The 17257-nt window shown below is 44.1% G+C and overlaps 1 protein-coding gene across 1 annotated transcript in view; it reads left to right on the top strand.

Annotated features, from left to right (window-relative positions):
* The window catches only part of LOC121578769 (collagen alpha-1(VII) chain-like), a 43581-nt gene that overhangs the window by 25350 nt on the left and 974 nt on the right, over positions 1-17257 (top strand). Inside the window, exons 21-42 of the mRNA XM_041893154.1 lie at positions 5243-5386; positions 5591-5766; positions 6166-6204; positions 6349-6375; positions 6483-6527; positions 6629-6742; positions 6826-6897; positions 7330-7365; positions 7480-7533; positions 7643-7717; positions 7806-7919; positions 8737-8763; positions 8899-8952; positions 13308-13379; positions 13575-13634; positions 15339-15374; positions 15498-15542; positions 15638-15673; positions 15952-15996; positions 16803-16838; positions 16980-17015; positions 17203-17235. Of these exons, the coding sequence (XP_041749088.1) occupies positions 5243-5386; positions 5591-5766; positions 6166-6204; positions 6349-6375; positions 6483-6527; positions 6629-6742; positions 6826-6897; positions 7330-7365; positions 7480-7533; positions 7643-7717; positions 7806-7919; positions 8737-8763; positions 8899-8952; positions 13308-13379; positions 13575-13634; positions 15339-15374; positions 15498-15542; positions 15638-15673; positions 15952-15996; positions 16803-16838; positions 16980-17015; positions 17203-17235 (1376 nt within the window). The remainder of the gene's footprint in view (positions 1-5242; positions 5387-5590; positions 5767-6165; positions 6205-6348; positions 6376-6482; positions 6528-6628; positions 6743-6825; positions 6898-7329; positions 7366-7479; positions 7534-7642; positions 7718-7805; positions 7920-8736; positions 8764-8898; positions 8953-13307; positions 13380-13574; positions 13635-15338; positions 15375-15497; positions 15543-15637; positions 15674-15951; positions 15997-16802; positions 16839-16979; positions 17016-17202; positions 17236-17257) is intronic.

Genomic DNA, 17257 nt, shown 5'->3' on the forward strand with positions numbered 1-17257 from the left:
TCATGAGAATGGTGAGGAATCAGCCCAGAACTACACGGGAGAATCTTGTCAATGATCTCAAGGCAGCTGTGACCATAGTCACCAAGAAAACAATTGGTAACACACTACGCCGTGAAGGACTGAAATCCTGCAGCGCCCGCAAGGTCCCTCTGCTCAAGAAAGCACATATAAATGCCCTTCTGAAGTTTGCCAATGAACATCTGAATGATTCAGAGGAGAACTGGGTGAAAGTGTTGTAGTCAGATGAGACCAAAATCGAGCGTGTTTGGAGGAAGAGGAATGCTGCCTATGACCCCAAGAACACCATCCCCACCGTCAAACACGGAGGTGGAAACATTATGCTTTGGGGGTGTTTTTCTGCTAAGGGGACAGGACAACTTCACCGCATCAAAGGGACGATGGACTGGGCCATGTACCGTCAAATCTTGGGTGAGAACATCCTTCCCTCAGCCAGGGCATTGAAATTGGGTCGTGGAAGGGTATTCCAGCATGACAATGACCCAAAACACACAGCCAAGGCAACAAAGGAGTGGCTCAAGAAGAAGCACATTAAGGTCCTGGAGTGGCCTAGCCAGTCTCCAGACCTTAATCCCATAGAAAATATCTGGAGGGAGCTGAAGGTTCGAGTTGCCAAACGTCAGGCTCGAAACCTTAATGACTTGGAGAAGATCTGCAAAGAGGAGTGGGACAAAATCCCTCCTGAGATGTCTGAACTCTTTGATTGTCAACAAGGGTTTTGCCACCAAGTACTAAGTAATGTTTTGCAGAGGGGTCAAATACTTATTTCCCTCATTAAAATGCAAATCAATTAATAACATTTTTGACATGCGTTTATTTTTTATTTTTTTGTTGTTATTCTGTCTCTCATTGTTCAAATAAACCTACCATTAAAATGATCAAATCAAATCAAATCACATTTTATTGGTCACATGCGCCGAATACAACAGGTGCAGACATTACAGTGAAATGCTTACTTACAGCCCTTAACCAACAGTGCATTTATTTTTAACAAAAAAAGTACAAATAAACCAACAACAAAAAAAAGTGTTGAGAAAAAAAAGAGCAGAAGTAAAATAAAATAACAGTAGGGAGGCTATATATACAGGGGGGTACGGTTGCAGAGTCAATTTGCGGGGGCACCGGCTAGTTGAGGTAGTTGAGGTAATATGTACATGTGGGTAGAGTTAAAGTGACTATGCATAAATAATTAACAGAGTAGCAGCAGCGTAAAAAGGATGGGGTGGGGGGGCAGTGCAAATAGTCCGGGCAGCCATGATTAGCTGTTCAGGAGTCTTATGGCTTGGGGGTAGAAGCTGTTGAGAAGTCTTTTGGACCTAGACTTGGCACTCCGGTACCACTTGCCGTGCGGTAGCAGAGAGAACAGTCTATGACTAGGGTGGCTGGAGTCTTTGACAATTTTGAGGGCCTTCCTCTGACACCGCCTGGTATAGAGGTCCTGGATGGCAGGAAGCTTGGCCCCAGTGATGTACTGGGCCGTACGCACTACCCTCTGTAGTGCCTTGCGGTCGGAGGCCAAGCAGTTGCCATACCAGGAGGTGATGCAACCAGTCAGGATGCCCTCGATGGTGCAGCTGTATAATTTTTTGAGGATCTGAGGACCCATGCCAAATCTTTTCAGTCTCCTGAGGGGGAATAGGCTTTGTCGTGCCCTCTTCACGACTGTCTTGGTGTGTTTGGACCATGATAGTTCGTTGGTGATGTGGACACCAAGGAACTTGAAGCTCTCAACCTGTTCCACTACAGCCCCGTCGATGAGAATGGGGGCGTGCTCAGTCCTCTTTTTTTCCTGTAGTCCACAATCATCTCCTTTGTCTTGGTCACGTTGAGGGAGAGGTTGTTGTCCTGGCACCACACGGCCAGGTCTCTGACCTCCTCCCTATAGGCTGTCTCATCGTTGTCGGTGATCAGGCCTACCACTGTTGTGTCGTCGGCAAACTTAATGATGGTGTTGGAGTCGTGCCTGGCCATGCAGTCATGGGTGAACAGAGAGTACAGGAGGGGACTGAGCACGCACCCTTGAGGGGCCCCCGTGTTGAGGATCAGTGTGGCAAATGTGTTGTTACCTACCCTTACCACCTGGGGGCGGCCCGTCAGGAAGTCCAGGATCCAGTTGCAGAGGGAGGTGTTTAGTCCCAGGATCCTTAGCTTAGTGATGAGCTTAGAGGGCACTATGGTGTTGAATGCTGAGCTGTAGTCAATGAATAGCATTCTCACGTAGGTGTTCCTCTTGTCCAGGTGGGAAAGGGCAGTGTGGAGTGCAATAGAGATTGCATCATCTGTGGATCTGTTGGGGCGGTATGCAAATTGGAGTGGGTCTAGGGTTTCTGGGATAATGCTGTTGATGTGGGCAAACGTACAAAAGTGTGCAAACGTACAAAATTAGCAGGGGATCAAATACTTTTTTCCCTCACTGTATGCTTGGGGTCATTGTCCATTTGGAAGATCCATTTGCGACCAAGCTTTAACTTCCTGACTGATGTATTGAGATGTTGCTTCAATATATCCACATCATTTTCCTTCCTCATGATGCCATCTATTTTGTGAAGTGCACCAGTCCCTCCTGCAGCAAAGCACCCCCACAGCATGATGCTGCCACCCCCGTGCTTCACGTTTGGGATGGTGTTCTTCAGCTTGCAAGCATCCCCCTTTTTCCTCCAAACATAACAATGGTCATTATGGCCAAATAGTTCTATTTTTGTTTCATCAGACCAGAGGACAGTTCTCCAAAAAGTATGATTTTTGTCCCCATGTGCAGTTGCAAACCGTAGAGTGGCTTTTTTATGGCAGTTTTGGAGCAGTGGCTTCTTCCTGCTGAGCGGCCTTTCAGGTTATGTCGATATAGGACTCGTTTTACTTTGGATATAGATACTTTTGTACCTGTTTCCTCCAGCATCTTCACAAGGTCCTTTGCTGTTGTTCTGGGATTGATTTGCACTTTTCGCACCAAAGTACGTTCATCTCTAGGAGACAGAACGCGTCTCCTTCCTGAGCGGTATGACGGCTGCGTGGTCCCATGGTGTTTATACTTGCGTACTATTGTTTGTACAGATGAACGTGGTACCTTCAGGCGTTTGGAAATTTCTCCCAAGGATGAACCAGACTTGTGGAGTTCTACAATGTTTTTTCTGAGGTCTTGGCTGATTTCTTTTGATTTTCCCATGATGTCAAGCAAAGATGCACTGAGTTTGAAGGTAGGCCTTGAAATACATCCACAGGTACACCTCCAATTGACTCAAATGATGTCAATTAGCCTATCAGAAGCTTCTAAAGCCATGACATCATTTTCTGTATTTTTCCAAGCTGTTGAAAGGCACAGTCAACTTAGTGTATGTAAACTTCTGACCCACTGATACAGTGAATTATATGTGAAATAATCTGTCTGTAAACAATTGTTTTTTGTCATGCACAAAGTAGATGTCCTAACCGACTTGCCAAAACTATAGTTTGTTAACAAGACATTTGTGGAGTGGTTGAAAAATTAGTTTTAATGACTCCAACCTAAGTGTATGTAAACTTCCGACTTCAATTGTAATTGTTCACCTCAAGGTTCAGCTGTCCCAGATTTGAGCACTAAATGCTGCAGGGAATTGTGTGCATTGGCCTATAGGGAAAGGGAAAAGGGGATACCTAGTCAGTTGTACAACTGAATGCATTCAACTGAAATGTGTCTTCCGCATTTAACCCAACCCCTCTGAATCAGGCTTAGGTGTCCACTGTATTATATTCATATTAAAAAATATATATATATATATTAAGGAGGAGAAGCCTAGGCCTAGCCCCACAGATATGTCGGTGGCATGCGATACCAACATTAATTTCTTTATACTTGTCAGATAGGCTATACTTTAGGTGTACAGAAGGAGGCCTTTTCGTTCATTTTCTATTCAAATGTTTTTTTATAAAGATAAGCATTATATTGTTACATTATAGTAGTAACTCTGGTAGGCCTAAAACATTCTTCTTAATGTCGGAGTCAGTTGGAGCACCGGTGCGCACTGCCTTCATATCATAGGCCTGCAGTATAATAGGCTAATATCCACACCACAGCAAACCTTCACAAAAGTTTCTCAACTCTATTAGGGTAATAGCAAAAGTAAATCAAGCCATTGTTTATAGGGAAAATACGAGCAGGATATTATATTGCGGCAAACACAACATTACAGTTGCAACTTAATTCGGCGAAAGAAAATGGCTCAACAGAATCAAACAAAATACTGGTTTAAACCTTCACAAAAGTTTTGAACAGGCTATATTGCAGCAATTACCAAGAAAGGCTAATGTCTACCATACCCAACAAATGAGTGCAATGGGCTGATTATATTTATTTTACAACAGGCCTCCTTATAAACTATTTTACACTAATTTTACACTAAATATGGAGCACACAATTAAAAAGACAAATTTAATTTAATTTAGCCAATGAAAATGTCTCAACAGAATGAAACAAAACATGTTTTGCATATTTAAAGAACTGGTTTAGATTAATAAATAGGCCTACAATAATAACAATAACAGACAATAATAATAATGATAAAACAAATTATTGTAAATAAATACATTAAAGTTCCAAAATTGCATCCTACTCGAATAGTGAGTTGCACAGTAGCCTGCATTTGACCGCACCAACATTCTTCTCATCTTTGTCCACTACAATATTAACAATTGTCCATACAGAGGACATTCCCCTTGTAACAGAGCTCTAGACTAACATTTTCCCCTGGTGGCACTGGTGCCACTAATTCTTTCAGTTGGTGGCACCAGCCCATCATTTGGTCGGACCAAGTAATTCACAGTGCTTTATTAAAAAGTGTAATAGACTACTGAGATGTTATTGAACAAATTAGTTGGTCACAGTCTGGAGCCCTGCCTTGTAGGCTTTTCACTATAGGCATACGCTCAAACTTTTGTTTCACTTCAATGAAAAGGCCTCCATCTTCGCAATCAACAGTAGCCTTGGCCAAGGCTCCTCTGTCTCTCTCTCTCTCTCTCTCTCTCTCTCTCTCTCTCTCTCTCTCTCTCTCTCTCTCTCTCTCTCTTTCTCTCTCTCGCTCTCTCTCTCTCTCTACTCAGCAGCATGGCAGCCCCGGACAATTTGGCCAGCTGCAATTTTATTTATCAGCTTTTCATTTATTTTATCGGCCCGAAGCCGCCAATTACCGGCTAACGGAAACCGTGGAGTGCGTGTGTGTAATGATATGTAACTGTGTCTCTCTCCCTGCAGGCCAGGCGGTGACGTTCACAAGACAGTTCCTTCTCAGCCCCACAGCTGGTCGTAGACCAAGAGTTCCTGGCGTGGTGGTGATCATTGCAGACAGAAAATCGTCCGACAACGTCACTGTCCCAGCGAGTGCTGTCAAAGCCTCAGGTAGCCTCACACAGACTGTATAGAAAGCACTAACACACAAGCAGATATACAGCACCTGCACATCTCTACCTAATGAAATCTGCTACAATAATTTTTATCCCCACAGTCCCTTGTCACTCACTATGTTTTAAACTAAAATGTTGTACAATAAATAAATAAATACAATTCCCAATATTTCCATGACCATGTGTGTGTGTCTATCAGGTGTGACAGTGCTGGCGGTGGGTATAGGTCGAGCGGACTCTGAGGAACTGCGCCAGGCGGTGACAGATGGCAGCACCCAGAACCTCCTATATGCTCGTGATGCCACCCAGCTTGGCACCCTGCACGCCGACCTGGCTGACCTGCTGTGTGGCGTCGCCAGGATACCAGAGGGAGGGGTGAGATAAGAGGGGAAAAGGTGGTGGGGAGGTGAGGTGAGCGAGAGAGAGAGAGAGCGAAAAAGAGAGAGAGAGATTAGAAGACGGACCATCCTGTATATCCCATGATATTGCTGTCAATGCTGTCAATGTACGCTCTCCCAGTCAGTAAGTGAATCATTGCCAGGGACTCAGTGACAACAATAATAATAATAATATAATAATATGCCATTTAGCAGACGCTTTTATCCAAAGCGACTTACAGTCATGTGCGCATACATTTTTACGTATGGGTGGTCCCGCGGATCGAACCCACTACCCTGGCGTTACAAGCGCCATGCTCTACCAATTGAGCTACAGAGGACCAATATGGTGGAGTGCTCTGGGTCTTAGTGTGTATGTTGTTGTTTTCTATATCAGGGCCCAGTGGCAGAGCCGTGTACCATACAGTGTCCTCGGGTGAGTTACTGTACTGTTCCTCATCCATCCACAGCCATCATTACACTATCACCATTCCTTTCAACTTGTGTGTGCTCTCCTTTTCATCCCTCTTTCCCTCTTTGCCCTGCTCTCGCTCATATCTGTTCATTTTACTCTCTCTAGGGTGATCGGGGGGAGCGAGGAGAAAAGGTAACAATTGAATGGTTTTAATACCATGCTCTGTAATGTGGTCTTGGAAGCTCTATGGTCAGTAGTTGTATCAGTTTTCCTGAAAAGTTACTGACCCTCTGCTACAGGGAGAGAGAGGAAGAGACGGTACTGACGGACGCAAAGGAGAGCCGGTGAGTCCTTCACCACTGAATATTGATCTGTAACTGGTAGCTCAAACATTAGCGTCTACTTATCATTCACTGAGATATTTAATTGTGTGTGTGTGTTCCAGGGTCGTGATGGTTTGCCTGGCAGGGAGGGCCCCAGGGGGCCTGAGGGGCGACAGGGTCTGCCTGGCGGGAGTGAGGCCCCCTCAGTTGGGGTCAGAGGGGAGAAGGGGGAGAGGGTGAGTACATACACATAAACACTTATACTCAACACTAGTACTGTTGTACTGTTCTGCTGTATTTACTGTTGTTCTCTCTTCAGGGTTTTCCTGGTCTGGATGGGGGTCCAGGGTTGCCAGGGCGACCAGGGACCCCGGGCCCTGCAGGAGTACCGGTGAGTAGTCAGGGACCACAATCACAGCCAGGGCCAGTCCCAATGTGTTAATATAAAACCCAATAACACATGTTGTTATCCTGATGTTCTTATAAGTTGTAAATGGCCAAGTAAGCTTTGTGCAAGCCAGAACGGCTCATAGGAGCAGGAGCCTATCTCCTGTTTCTGTAGCGTGAGGCAGCACACCCCCTGGACAGGACGCTAGTCTATCGCAGTAACAACTCTCTTCCAATCCATCTCCTTAATGCTGAGTGCCAAGCAGAGAGAGCAGCTGGTTCAATTTTTTTGAGCTATTGGAATGACTCGACCAGGGATTGAACCCCCAACCTTTTAATCTCAGGGCGGACACTCTAACAACAATGCCGCTGAGTTGGTCCAACTTGCTTTAGACGTGGTTTAACAACAGATGTTTTGCTATTTTGTCTTTTTCAGGGTTCACAGGGGCTACCGGGTATCAGAGGAGATCCTGTAAGTATCCCTCAGCAATGCCTATGTGATCTGTATCTAGCACTTATGTGTGTGTTTACAGTATGTGTGTTGTTGTATTATCAAGTTAGATTTTTTATGTTTTCTCTGTGGCAGGGTGATCCTGGGGTTAAAGGAGCACCAGGGACAAAGGGTGACAGGGGCGACAGGGTGAGTACAGTACACCTCTTTATCCTCAGTACACTATACGTTGTATGTCATCCCATCTGCTGTTTGTATGTTCGATGTTCACTAAGCTGGTTCTTTGCTGGTGTTCCAGGGTGAGCCAGGGTCGGCTGTTTCAGGAGGAGGTCTGCCTGGGAGGAAAGGAGAACCAGGGATCCCAGGAATACCAGTGAGACAGACACACACACACAGCCAGAAATTCTCTTCAGTTGAATGAATTCTTAGTGATGATGAATTATATTTTCTCTGTTACCCAGGGTACCGCAGGGCGTCCAGGAACTGACGGGGCCAAGGGCTTTGTGGGACCTGCAGGGACCCCAGGACAAGACGGTCGCCCCGGGATACCAGGCACCCCTGGCATCTCCATCAAGGTCAGTTACCCTGGTCTGGTCCTCGATACACTAACTAGTGAACAGACCACATTGGGGAGAAAGACACTAATTAAAGTAGCCTGTAACCTGTATGTATACTGTGAATATCAAGAGTGGACACATGGGGTTGGAAGAGAGTTGTTACTCATTTCGCAGGCACCTCATCAGTTCAGGTTCAATTCAAGTTGCTCCCAAAAACATGCCCCCTTTTCAAAAGTGCTAGATTGTTCGAACTTCGTGTGATGGAAGTGCTGTGAGGGATGTTCATACATCGTTTACTTCCTCTTTTAAAATATATCCTAACCTTGAGAATAACCCCCAACAGTCTGTCTGTGATATGATAATGTGGGAAACGAAAACATGATTAGATTAGATTAGATTTCTATGTTCTTTCCATGTGTCATCTAAAAATGATTGGTTCTGTTGAGATGTATAAGAGTGACCTTAGGAACCTTTCTCTCTCTTTTAATATCTCTGTCATCCTCCTCTGTATAATTTTCCACCTGATCATGCCCTTCCATCGGTTTCCATGACAACCAGTATCTTCAGACTTAGAGAGGCCTTGATGTTTCGTCATAGTGCAGTAGACAGTCAGTGTGCATGTGTGCGTGTGCGTGTGCGTGTGCGTGTGTGTGTGTGCGTGTCTGGGAGTCAAATGTATTCCTATACTGGGATGTATGACAGTGTCTGCGGAACAACAAAGCTCAATCACTAATCATTCCTTTCTTTCTCTCTCTCTCTCTCTCTCTCTCTCTCTCTCTCTCTCTCTCTCTCTCTCTCTCTCTCTCTCTCTCTCTCTCTCTCTCTCTCCTTTTAGGGAGACAAGGGCAGCACCGGCGAGAGGGTGAGTCATCCAGTGCTGTCCGCAGCTTGTCTTGTAGATTCATTGCAGATATCTCTGTAAGAATGATAAGAGGATAATGATTGTCACATCTCTTTTATCTCTCTCTGTCTGTGTGTCTGTCTGTCCTGCTGACAGGGACCTCCAGGAGTGGGCAGTGGCTCGGCTGTAAAGGGGGAGAAGGGATCACCGGTAAGATCTGTCAATCACTGGACATGTGTCATTTGTGTGTCTTTGGGTATGTGTGTCTGCATTTGTACCGTGCAGATCTCTGGGGTGATAATTATACTGTCTAGGGCTGCTACGCTGACCGTATTACCGCCACACCGGCAGTCACCAGTCATGACCACAGTCAAATTCCACGTGACATGACCGTTGAGTCACAGTAACTAGGCTTCTCCAAAACTGTGCTCTGATGCTGCTGATGGTCGTGAGAAGCCTACCAAACTTGCTAACGGCCAGTCGCTAATGGCCTGGTACTCTGCCCTCTATTGTCCCTCTAATCACTATGACATCAATGCAAATGGTTCGAAAATCAAATCGAACATTTCATGGGAGCCCTGGCATTCAGAGTTTGAGCGGAATAGGATCACCTGTTGCGCAGCGAGAGCCAGCTCCTCATAGCTGGTTGATGCATGGAATGAAATAATTGTTCCTAGAAGCCCATGTTGCGCAAAATGTCTATAGACTATGCTATGCAATTGCGAGAGAAAATAGTTTTTCTATTAAAAAAAGGAGGTTCCCATCAGCTTTCTATTGGCTAGGCCTACTATATTTATTCCTCAAGTTTCCTAATATGAAGTACAGTGAGGGAAAAAAGTATTTGATCCCTGCTGATTTTGTACGTTTGCCCACTGACAAAGACATGATCAGTCTATAATTTTAATGGTAGGTTTATTTGAACAGTGAGAGACAGAATAACAACAACAAAATCCAGAAAAACGCATGTCAAAAATGTTATAAATTGATTTGCATTTGAATGAGGGAAATAAGTATTTGACCCCTCTGCAAAACATGACTTAGTACTTGGTGGCAAAACCCTTGTTGGCAATCACACTGGTCAGACGTTTCTTGTAGTTGGCCACCAGGTTTGCACACATCTCAGGAGGGATTTTGTCCCACTCCTCTTTGCAGATCTTCTCCAAGTCATTAAGGTTTCAAGGCTGAAGTTTGGCAACTCGAACCTTCAGCTCCCTCCACAGATTTTCTATGGGATTAAGGTCTGGAGACTGGCTAGGCCACTCCAGGACCTTAATGTGCTTCTTCTTGAGCCACTCCTTTGTTGCCTTGGCCGTGTGTTTTGGGTCATTGTCATGCTGGAATACCCATCCACGACCCATTTTCAATGCCCTGGCTGAGGGAAGGAGGTTCTCACCCAAGATTTGACGGTATATGGCCCGTCCATCGTCCCTTTGATGTGGTGAAGTTGTCCTGTCCCCTTAGCAGAAAAACACAGCCAAAGCATAATGTTTCCACCTCCATGTTTGACGGTGAGGATGGTGTTCTTGGGGTCATAGGCAGCATTCTTCCTCCTCCAAACACGCTGAGTTGAGTTGATGCCAAAGAGCTCGATTTTGGTCTCATCTGACCACAACACTTTCACCCAGTTCTCCTCTGAATCATTCAGATGTTCATTGGCAAACTTCAGACGGGCCTGTATATGTGCTTTCTTGAGCAGGGGGACCTTGCGGGCGCTGCAGGATTTCAGTCCTTCACGGCGTAGTCTGTTACCAATTGTTTTCTTGGTGACTATGGTCCCAGCTGCCTTGAGATCATTGACAAGATCCTCCCGTGTAGTTCTGGGCTGATTCCTCACCGTTCTCATGATCTTGCATGGAGCCCCAGGCCGAGGGAGATTGACAGGTCTTTTGTGTTTCTTTCATTTGCGAATAATCGCACCAACTGTTGTCACCTTCTCACCAAGCAGCTTGGCGATGGTCTTGTAGCCCATTCCAGCCTTGTGTAGGTCTACGCTACAATCTTGTCCCTGACATCCTAGGAGAGCTCTTTGGACTTGGCCATGGTGGAGTTTGGAATCTGATTGATTGATTGCTTCTGTGGACAGGTGTCTTTTATACAGGTAACAAACTGAGATTAGGAGCATTCCCTTTAAGAGTGTGCTCCTAATCTCAGCTCGTTACCTGTATAAAAGACACTTGGGAGCCAGAAATCTTTCTGATTGAGAGGGGGTCAAATACTTATTTCCCTCATTAAAATGCAAATCAATTTATAACATTTTTGACATGCTTTTTTCTGAATTTTGTTGTTGTTATTCTGTCTCTCACTGTTCAAATACACCTACCATTAAAATTATAGACTGATCATTTCTTTGTCAGTGGGCAAACGTACAAAATCAGCAGGGGATCAAATAATGTTTTCCCTCACTGTACATTGCTTTGCTTTACAACCGGAGTAGCCTACCTGGCTGGCATGAAAATGAACCGCGGGAAAAGTGTCCTCTATTTGCTATTCAAGTGCATACGGATGACGTCTTTTTTTCCCCTGCCCCTGTTTCGACAGGTGCATGATAATGGCCCATTCTAAATCAAAACTAATTTCACATATATATTATTTAGTATATGTAAAGACTAGATTAAATTAAGAATAGTCTGATGGGTGAGAATATGATCACTTGTGAATGATGCCCAGCGTATGCATTCTAAGGCAAGAAACAGCAATGCATTTTTGTTTTACTTTTTCAAATCAATCATGTCTCTCTATTATGGGTGGGAATACTTGGGAACAGATTTCTTAAATTAAAATTACTTGCAGCTGATTTCCTGGTGTTTTTACAGTCTTTTATGTGCAACAATAAAAAATAAAGAAATCATATTTTATCGTTTTGCACATAAAACTTGAGGGGCCAAATAAAACCACCCACAGGCCAAATTCGGCCCACGGGCCGCCAGTTGGGGAACCCTGCTATAGGCCTAGGACCCCTTGAAAAGGGTTGGAGAGCCCATAGCCTACAGAGCCTAGTGAAACATGTGTTCTTATAAGCCCAGTCATCACGTGTGGCCACTATTTCAAAGAGGATCCCAGCTTTCTCGTGCTGCTATATTTATTGCTTAATTCTTAAAATTGAGCACATTAATCCGCTTTACAAATGGTGTAGCCCACCTAGCATATTAAAAATGTAAGTGCTCGAAGCACTTCCTCCATTCGCTATTCGAGTGCAGGCTTTTTTTTTGTGGGCCATTCTAAATAAAAAAGTATTCCAACTGTACACTGAGTGTACTAAACATTATGAACACCTGCTCTTTCCATGACATAGACTGACCAGGTGAATCCAGGTGAAAGCTATGATCCCTTATTGATGTCACTTGTTAAATCCACTTCAATCAGTGTAGATGAAGGGGAGGAGTCAGGTTAAAGAAGGATTTTAAGCCTTGAGAAAATTGAGACATGGATTGTGTATGTGTGTCATTTAGAGGGTAATTGGGCACGACAAAATATTTAAGTGCCTTTGAACTGGGTATGGTAGTAGGTGCCAGGTGCACCGGTTTGTGTCAAGAACTGCAATGCTGCTGGGTTTTTCACGCTCAACAGTTTTCCGTGTGTATCAAGAATGGTCCACCACCCAAAAGACATCCAGCCAACTTGACACAACTGTGGGAAGCGTTGGAGTCCACATGGGCCAGCATCCCTGTGGAATGCTTTCGACACCTTGTAGAGTCCATGCCCCGACGAATTGAGGCTGTTCTATTTCTATTTTATTCATCTATGTTCAATTGTATTCTTCTTACTATAAAATAATATAAAATAATGCTACGAGACTTATAAGGCAATCTTGTCTGCTAAATTAACTAGTGTAGCCCACAGCCATATGGCATAGCCAGATCAGGGCCTAACATACTGTAAGGACGACTCAGAATATGCTAATCTGTTCTTCATATCATAATGTTTCTTTAGACCTGCATAAACTAAATAATGGATTTGTTTTGATGGTGTAGGCTATATTAAATAGATTTATTAGACTTTTTAAAATTCCAAAGATCCGCATCAGTGGCTTGTAGGCTATGCATGGAGGCCTGGAGATGCTAAACATTTTGATGTTAATTAACAGTCAATTACTGTGAGACCGGCAGTTATCTGCATTACCGGCTGACATTTCATGACCGCCACAGCCCTATACATGTTTTTTAGTCATTTAGCAGACGCTCTTATCCAGAGCGACTTACAGTTAGTGAACACATTTTTTTTAAATTCTTTTTTTATTTTTTATATACTGGCCCCCCATGGGAATCGAACCCACAACCCTGGCGTTGCAAACGCCATGCTCTATCAACTGAGCTACATCCCTGCCGGCCATTCCCTCCCCTACCCTGGACGACGCTGGGCCAATTGTGCGCCGCCTCATGGGTCTCCCGGTCGCGGCCGGCTGCGACAGAGCCTGGATTCGAACCAGGATCTCTAGTGGCACAGTTTGCACTGCGATGCAGTGCCTTAGACCACTGCGCCACTCAGGAGAGTCTATGTTTTGATGTGTGTGTTAGGTGTGTGTGTGTGTGTGGGTTACCATAATTTATGTATTTTGTTGGTTTCAGGGGTCTGATGGAAACCCAGGAGCTCAAGGTCCCAGAGGATTTACAGGACAACAGGGAGCCAAAGGAGACAAGGTTGGTACTGTGTGTGTGTGTGTGTGTGTGTGTGTGTGTGTGTGTGTGTGTGTGTGTGTGTGTGTGTGTGTGTGTGTGTGTGTGTGTGTGTGTGTGTGTGTGTGTGTGTGTGTGTGTGTGTGTGTGTGTGTGTGTGTGTGTGTGTGTGTGTGAAAGAGAGAAAGTGTGTACTGAGTTTTTTTTTTTATGTTTCAGGGAGAGAGTGCCGAGGGGTTGCCAGGACCAGCTGGGAAGGCAGGAGAGCCTGGTGATCGGGTAGGACTCACATACATACAGTGGGGGAAAAAAGTATTTAGTCAGCCACCAATTGTGTAAGTTCTCCCACTTAAAAAGATGAGAGAGGCCTGTAATTTTCATCATAGGTACACGTCAACTATGACAGACAAAATGAGAAAAAAAAATCCAGAAAATCACATTGTAGGATTTTTTATGAATTTATTTGCAAATTATGGTGGAAAATAAGTATTTGGTCACCTACAAACAAGCAAGATTTCTGGCTCTCACAGACCTGTAACTTCTTCTTTAAGAGGCTCCTCTGTCCTCCACTCGTTACCTGTATTAATGGCACCTGTTTGAACTTGTTATCAGTATAAAAGACACCTGTCCACAACCTCAAACAGTCACACTCCAAACTCCACTATGACCAAGACCAAAGAGCTGTCAAAGGACACCAGAAACAAAATTGTAGACCTGCACCAGGCTGGGAAGACTGAATCTGCAATAGGTAAGCAGCTTGGTTTGAAGAAATCAACTGTGGGAGCAATTATTAGGAAATGGAAGACATACAAGACCACTGATAATCTCCCTCGATCTGGGGCTCCACGCAAGATCTCACCCCGTGGGGTCAAAATGATCACAAGAACGGTGAGCAAAAATCCCAGAACCACACGGGGGGACCTAGTGAATGACCTGCAGAGAGCTGGGACCAAAGTAACAAAGCCTACCATCAGTAACACACTACGCCGCCAGGGACTCAAATGCTGCAGTGCCAGACGTGTCCCCCTGCTTAAGCCAGTACATGTCCAGGCCCGTCTGAAGTTTGCTAGAGTGCATTTGGATGATCCAGAAGAGGATTGGGAGAATGTCATATGGTCAGATGAAACCAAAATATAACTTTTTGGTAAAAACTCAACTCGTCGTGTTTGGAGGACAAAGAATGCTCAGTTGCATCCAAAGAACACCATACCTACTGTGAAGCATGGGGGTGGAAACATCATGCTTTGGGGCTGTTTTTCTGCAAAGGGACCAGGACGACTGATCCGTGTAAAGGAAAGAATGAATGGGGCCATGTATCGTGAGATTTTGAGTGAAAACCTCCTTCCATCAGCAAGGGCATTGAAGATGAAACGTGGCTGGGTCTTTCAGCATGACAATGATCCCAAACACACCGCCCGGGCAACGAAGGAGTGGCTTCGTAAAGAAGCATTTCAAGGTCCTGGAGTGGCCTAGCCAGTCTCCAGATCTCAACCCCATAGAAAATCTTTGGAGGGAGTTGAAAGTCTGTGTTGCCCAGCGACAGCCCCAAAACATCACTGCTCTAGAGGAGATCTGCATGGAGGAATGGACCAAAATACCAGCAACAGTTTGTGAAAACCTTGTGAAGACTTACAGAAAACGTTTGACCTGTGTCATTGCCAACAAAGGGTATATAACAAAGTATTGAGAAACTTTTGTTATTGACCAAATACTTATTTCCCACCATAATTTGCAAATAAATTCATTAAAAATCCTACAATGTGATTTTCTGGATTTTTTTTTCTCATTTTGTCAGTCATAGTTGACGTGTACCTATGATGAAAATTACAGGCCTCTCTCATTTTTTTAAGTGGGAGAACTTGCACAATTGGTGGCTGACTAAATACTTTTTTTCCCCACTGTACATATCTGTTACTGTGAAATGAAGGACATACTCAAGTCATGTACAGTATATTCCAACAGTCCTGTATTTGTGTGATTTAGGGTCCCCGTGGGCCTGCTGGAGGCCTTGGAGTCAAGGTAAGACAATACAAAACATTAGATAAAATCTCCATATTTGGAACTAGAATGAATGATACAATTGATATTTGGGTGGATGCATGGATGGATGGATGGATGACCCTGCTCTCTCTGTCTTCTCAGGGGGACCGTGGCCAGCCAGGTGAGCCTGGATCACAAGGTGACAGGGTGAGTGAGGATAGAGCCCCTTTAACCCAGTTTGACTCCTGCTGTTAAATTGGTGTGTATGCTGTGGGTTGTAACTGACTGTGTTGTTTTTCCAGGGGGAGAGAGGACTTGCTGGCTTGGCAGGGGAGAGAGTGAGTACAGTACCATGCAATTGGTTATGCCTCTTTTCACTGTGACCTTGTTCGTGACCATGAAGCTAGATATTGTACAGCTACAGTGTATGAATATCACATTTGTTTTACATGTTCATGTGTTCACTAGTATTCATCCTCACTCACTCACTTATCCTACTCCTACACTGAACCGAATCCATAAGTATTAGCATGAAGGTCACAGGTATTGGAAAAGCCTGCTGAGCCGTGTCATGCAGTGTGTTGTCCTGACCACAATGTGGCGCTGTGTGTTTCAGGGGAAGACAGGACAGCCAGGCTCTACAGGGGCTCCAGGCCTGAGGGTGAGTAACTATCAGTGGTGGAAAAAGTACTCAATGGTCATACTTGAGTAAAAGTAAAGATACCTTAATAGAAAATGACTCAAGTAAAAATACTCCTTGAGTAAAAGTCTAAAAGTATTTGGTTTTAAATATACTTAAGTATTAAAAGTAAATGGAATTGCTAAAATGTACTTAAGTATCAAAAGTAAAAGTAAAAGCATAAACCATTTCAAATTCCTTATTTTAAGCAAACCAGAATTTTTTTTTTTAATGTACGGATAGCCAGGGGCACACTCCAACACTCAGACATAATTTACAAATGAAGCATTTGTGTTTAGTGAGTCCACCAGATCAGAGGCAGTAGGGATGACCAGGGATGTTATCTTGATAAGTGTGTGAATTGGACCATTTTCCTGCCAAAATGTAACGAGTACTTTTGGGTGTCAGGGAAAATATATGGAGTAAAAAGTACATTATTTTCTTTAGGAATGTAGTGAAGTAAAAGTAAAAGTTGGCAAAAATATAAATAGTGAAGTAAAGTACAGATACCCCCAAAAAATAGTTAAGTAGTACTTTAAAGTATTTTTACTTAAGTACTTTACACCACTGGTAACTATGTCTTACTGTACCTCTATTGGTCTCTCTCTCTTCGTGACATATTTGGGTCATCTTCACACCATGACCCACCACTATTGATTAATGTCATTTAGGTATAGGATTTGATTATACATGCTACTGCTTTAGAGAATTGTGATATTTTATCACCATGTGTGAGTGTGTGAGTCATGTGTGTGTATGTGAGTTAGTCTGTGTTGATTTGCTTGCAGGGTTTGCCTGGCACCAGTGGACTACCAGGGGAGAAGGTGAGGCTAATGCAGTCTGACTTACTCTTTGATCAATCGAAGTGAATCTCCACAAAATAAACATGACTGTAATCACAACAATGACATCAACTAAACAAAGGTGAACATCAGATAAAAACACCCTAACCTGTATGTTTCCAGGGCAGTGAGGGCGCCAAGGGAGAACCTGGCCGGAGTGTGAGTCACCTCATAGCCACATGCTATATTTTGATGCCTCATGGTTAGATAGACCGATATGATTTATTTTACATGGATTTTGATGGAAGCAATTTACTATACAGTTATTGAGAAGGAAGAGATCAGGATTGGTCAGTATTGGTCAATGTGATGATATTTCCTCCTCTGTATCATTCTACACATCCAGGGGCCAGGCTTAGGTGGGAAGAAAGGTGAACAGGCAAGTTGCCCACTTTTATGTC

This window comes from Coregonus clupeaformis, chromosome 12 (genome assembly GCF_020615455.1).
Source record: "Coregonus clupeaformis isolate EN_2021a chromosome 12, ASM2061545v1, whole genome shotgun sequence".
Classification (NCBI taxonomy): domain Eukaryota; kingdom Metazoa; phylum Chordata; class Actinopteri; order Salmoniformes; family Salmonidae; genus Coregonus; species Coregonus clupeaformis.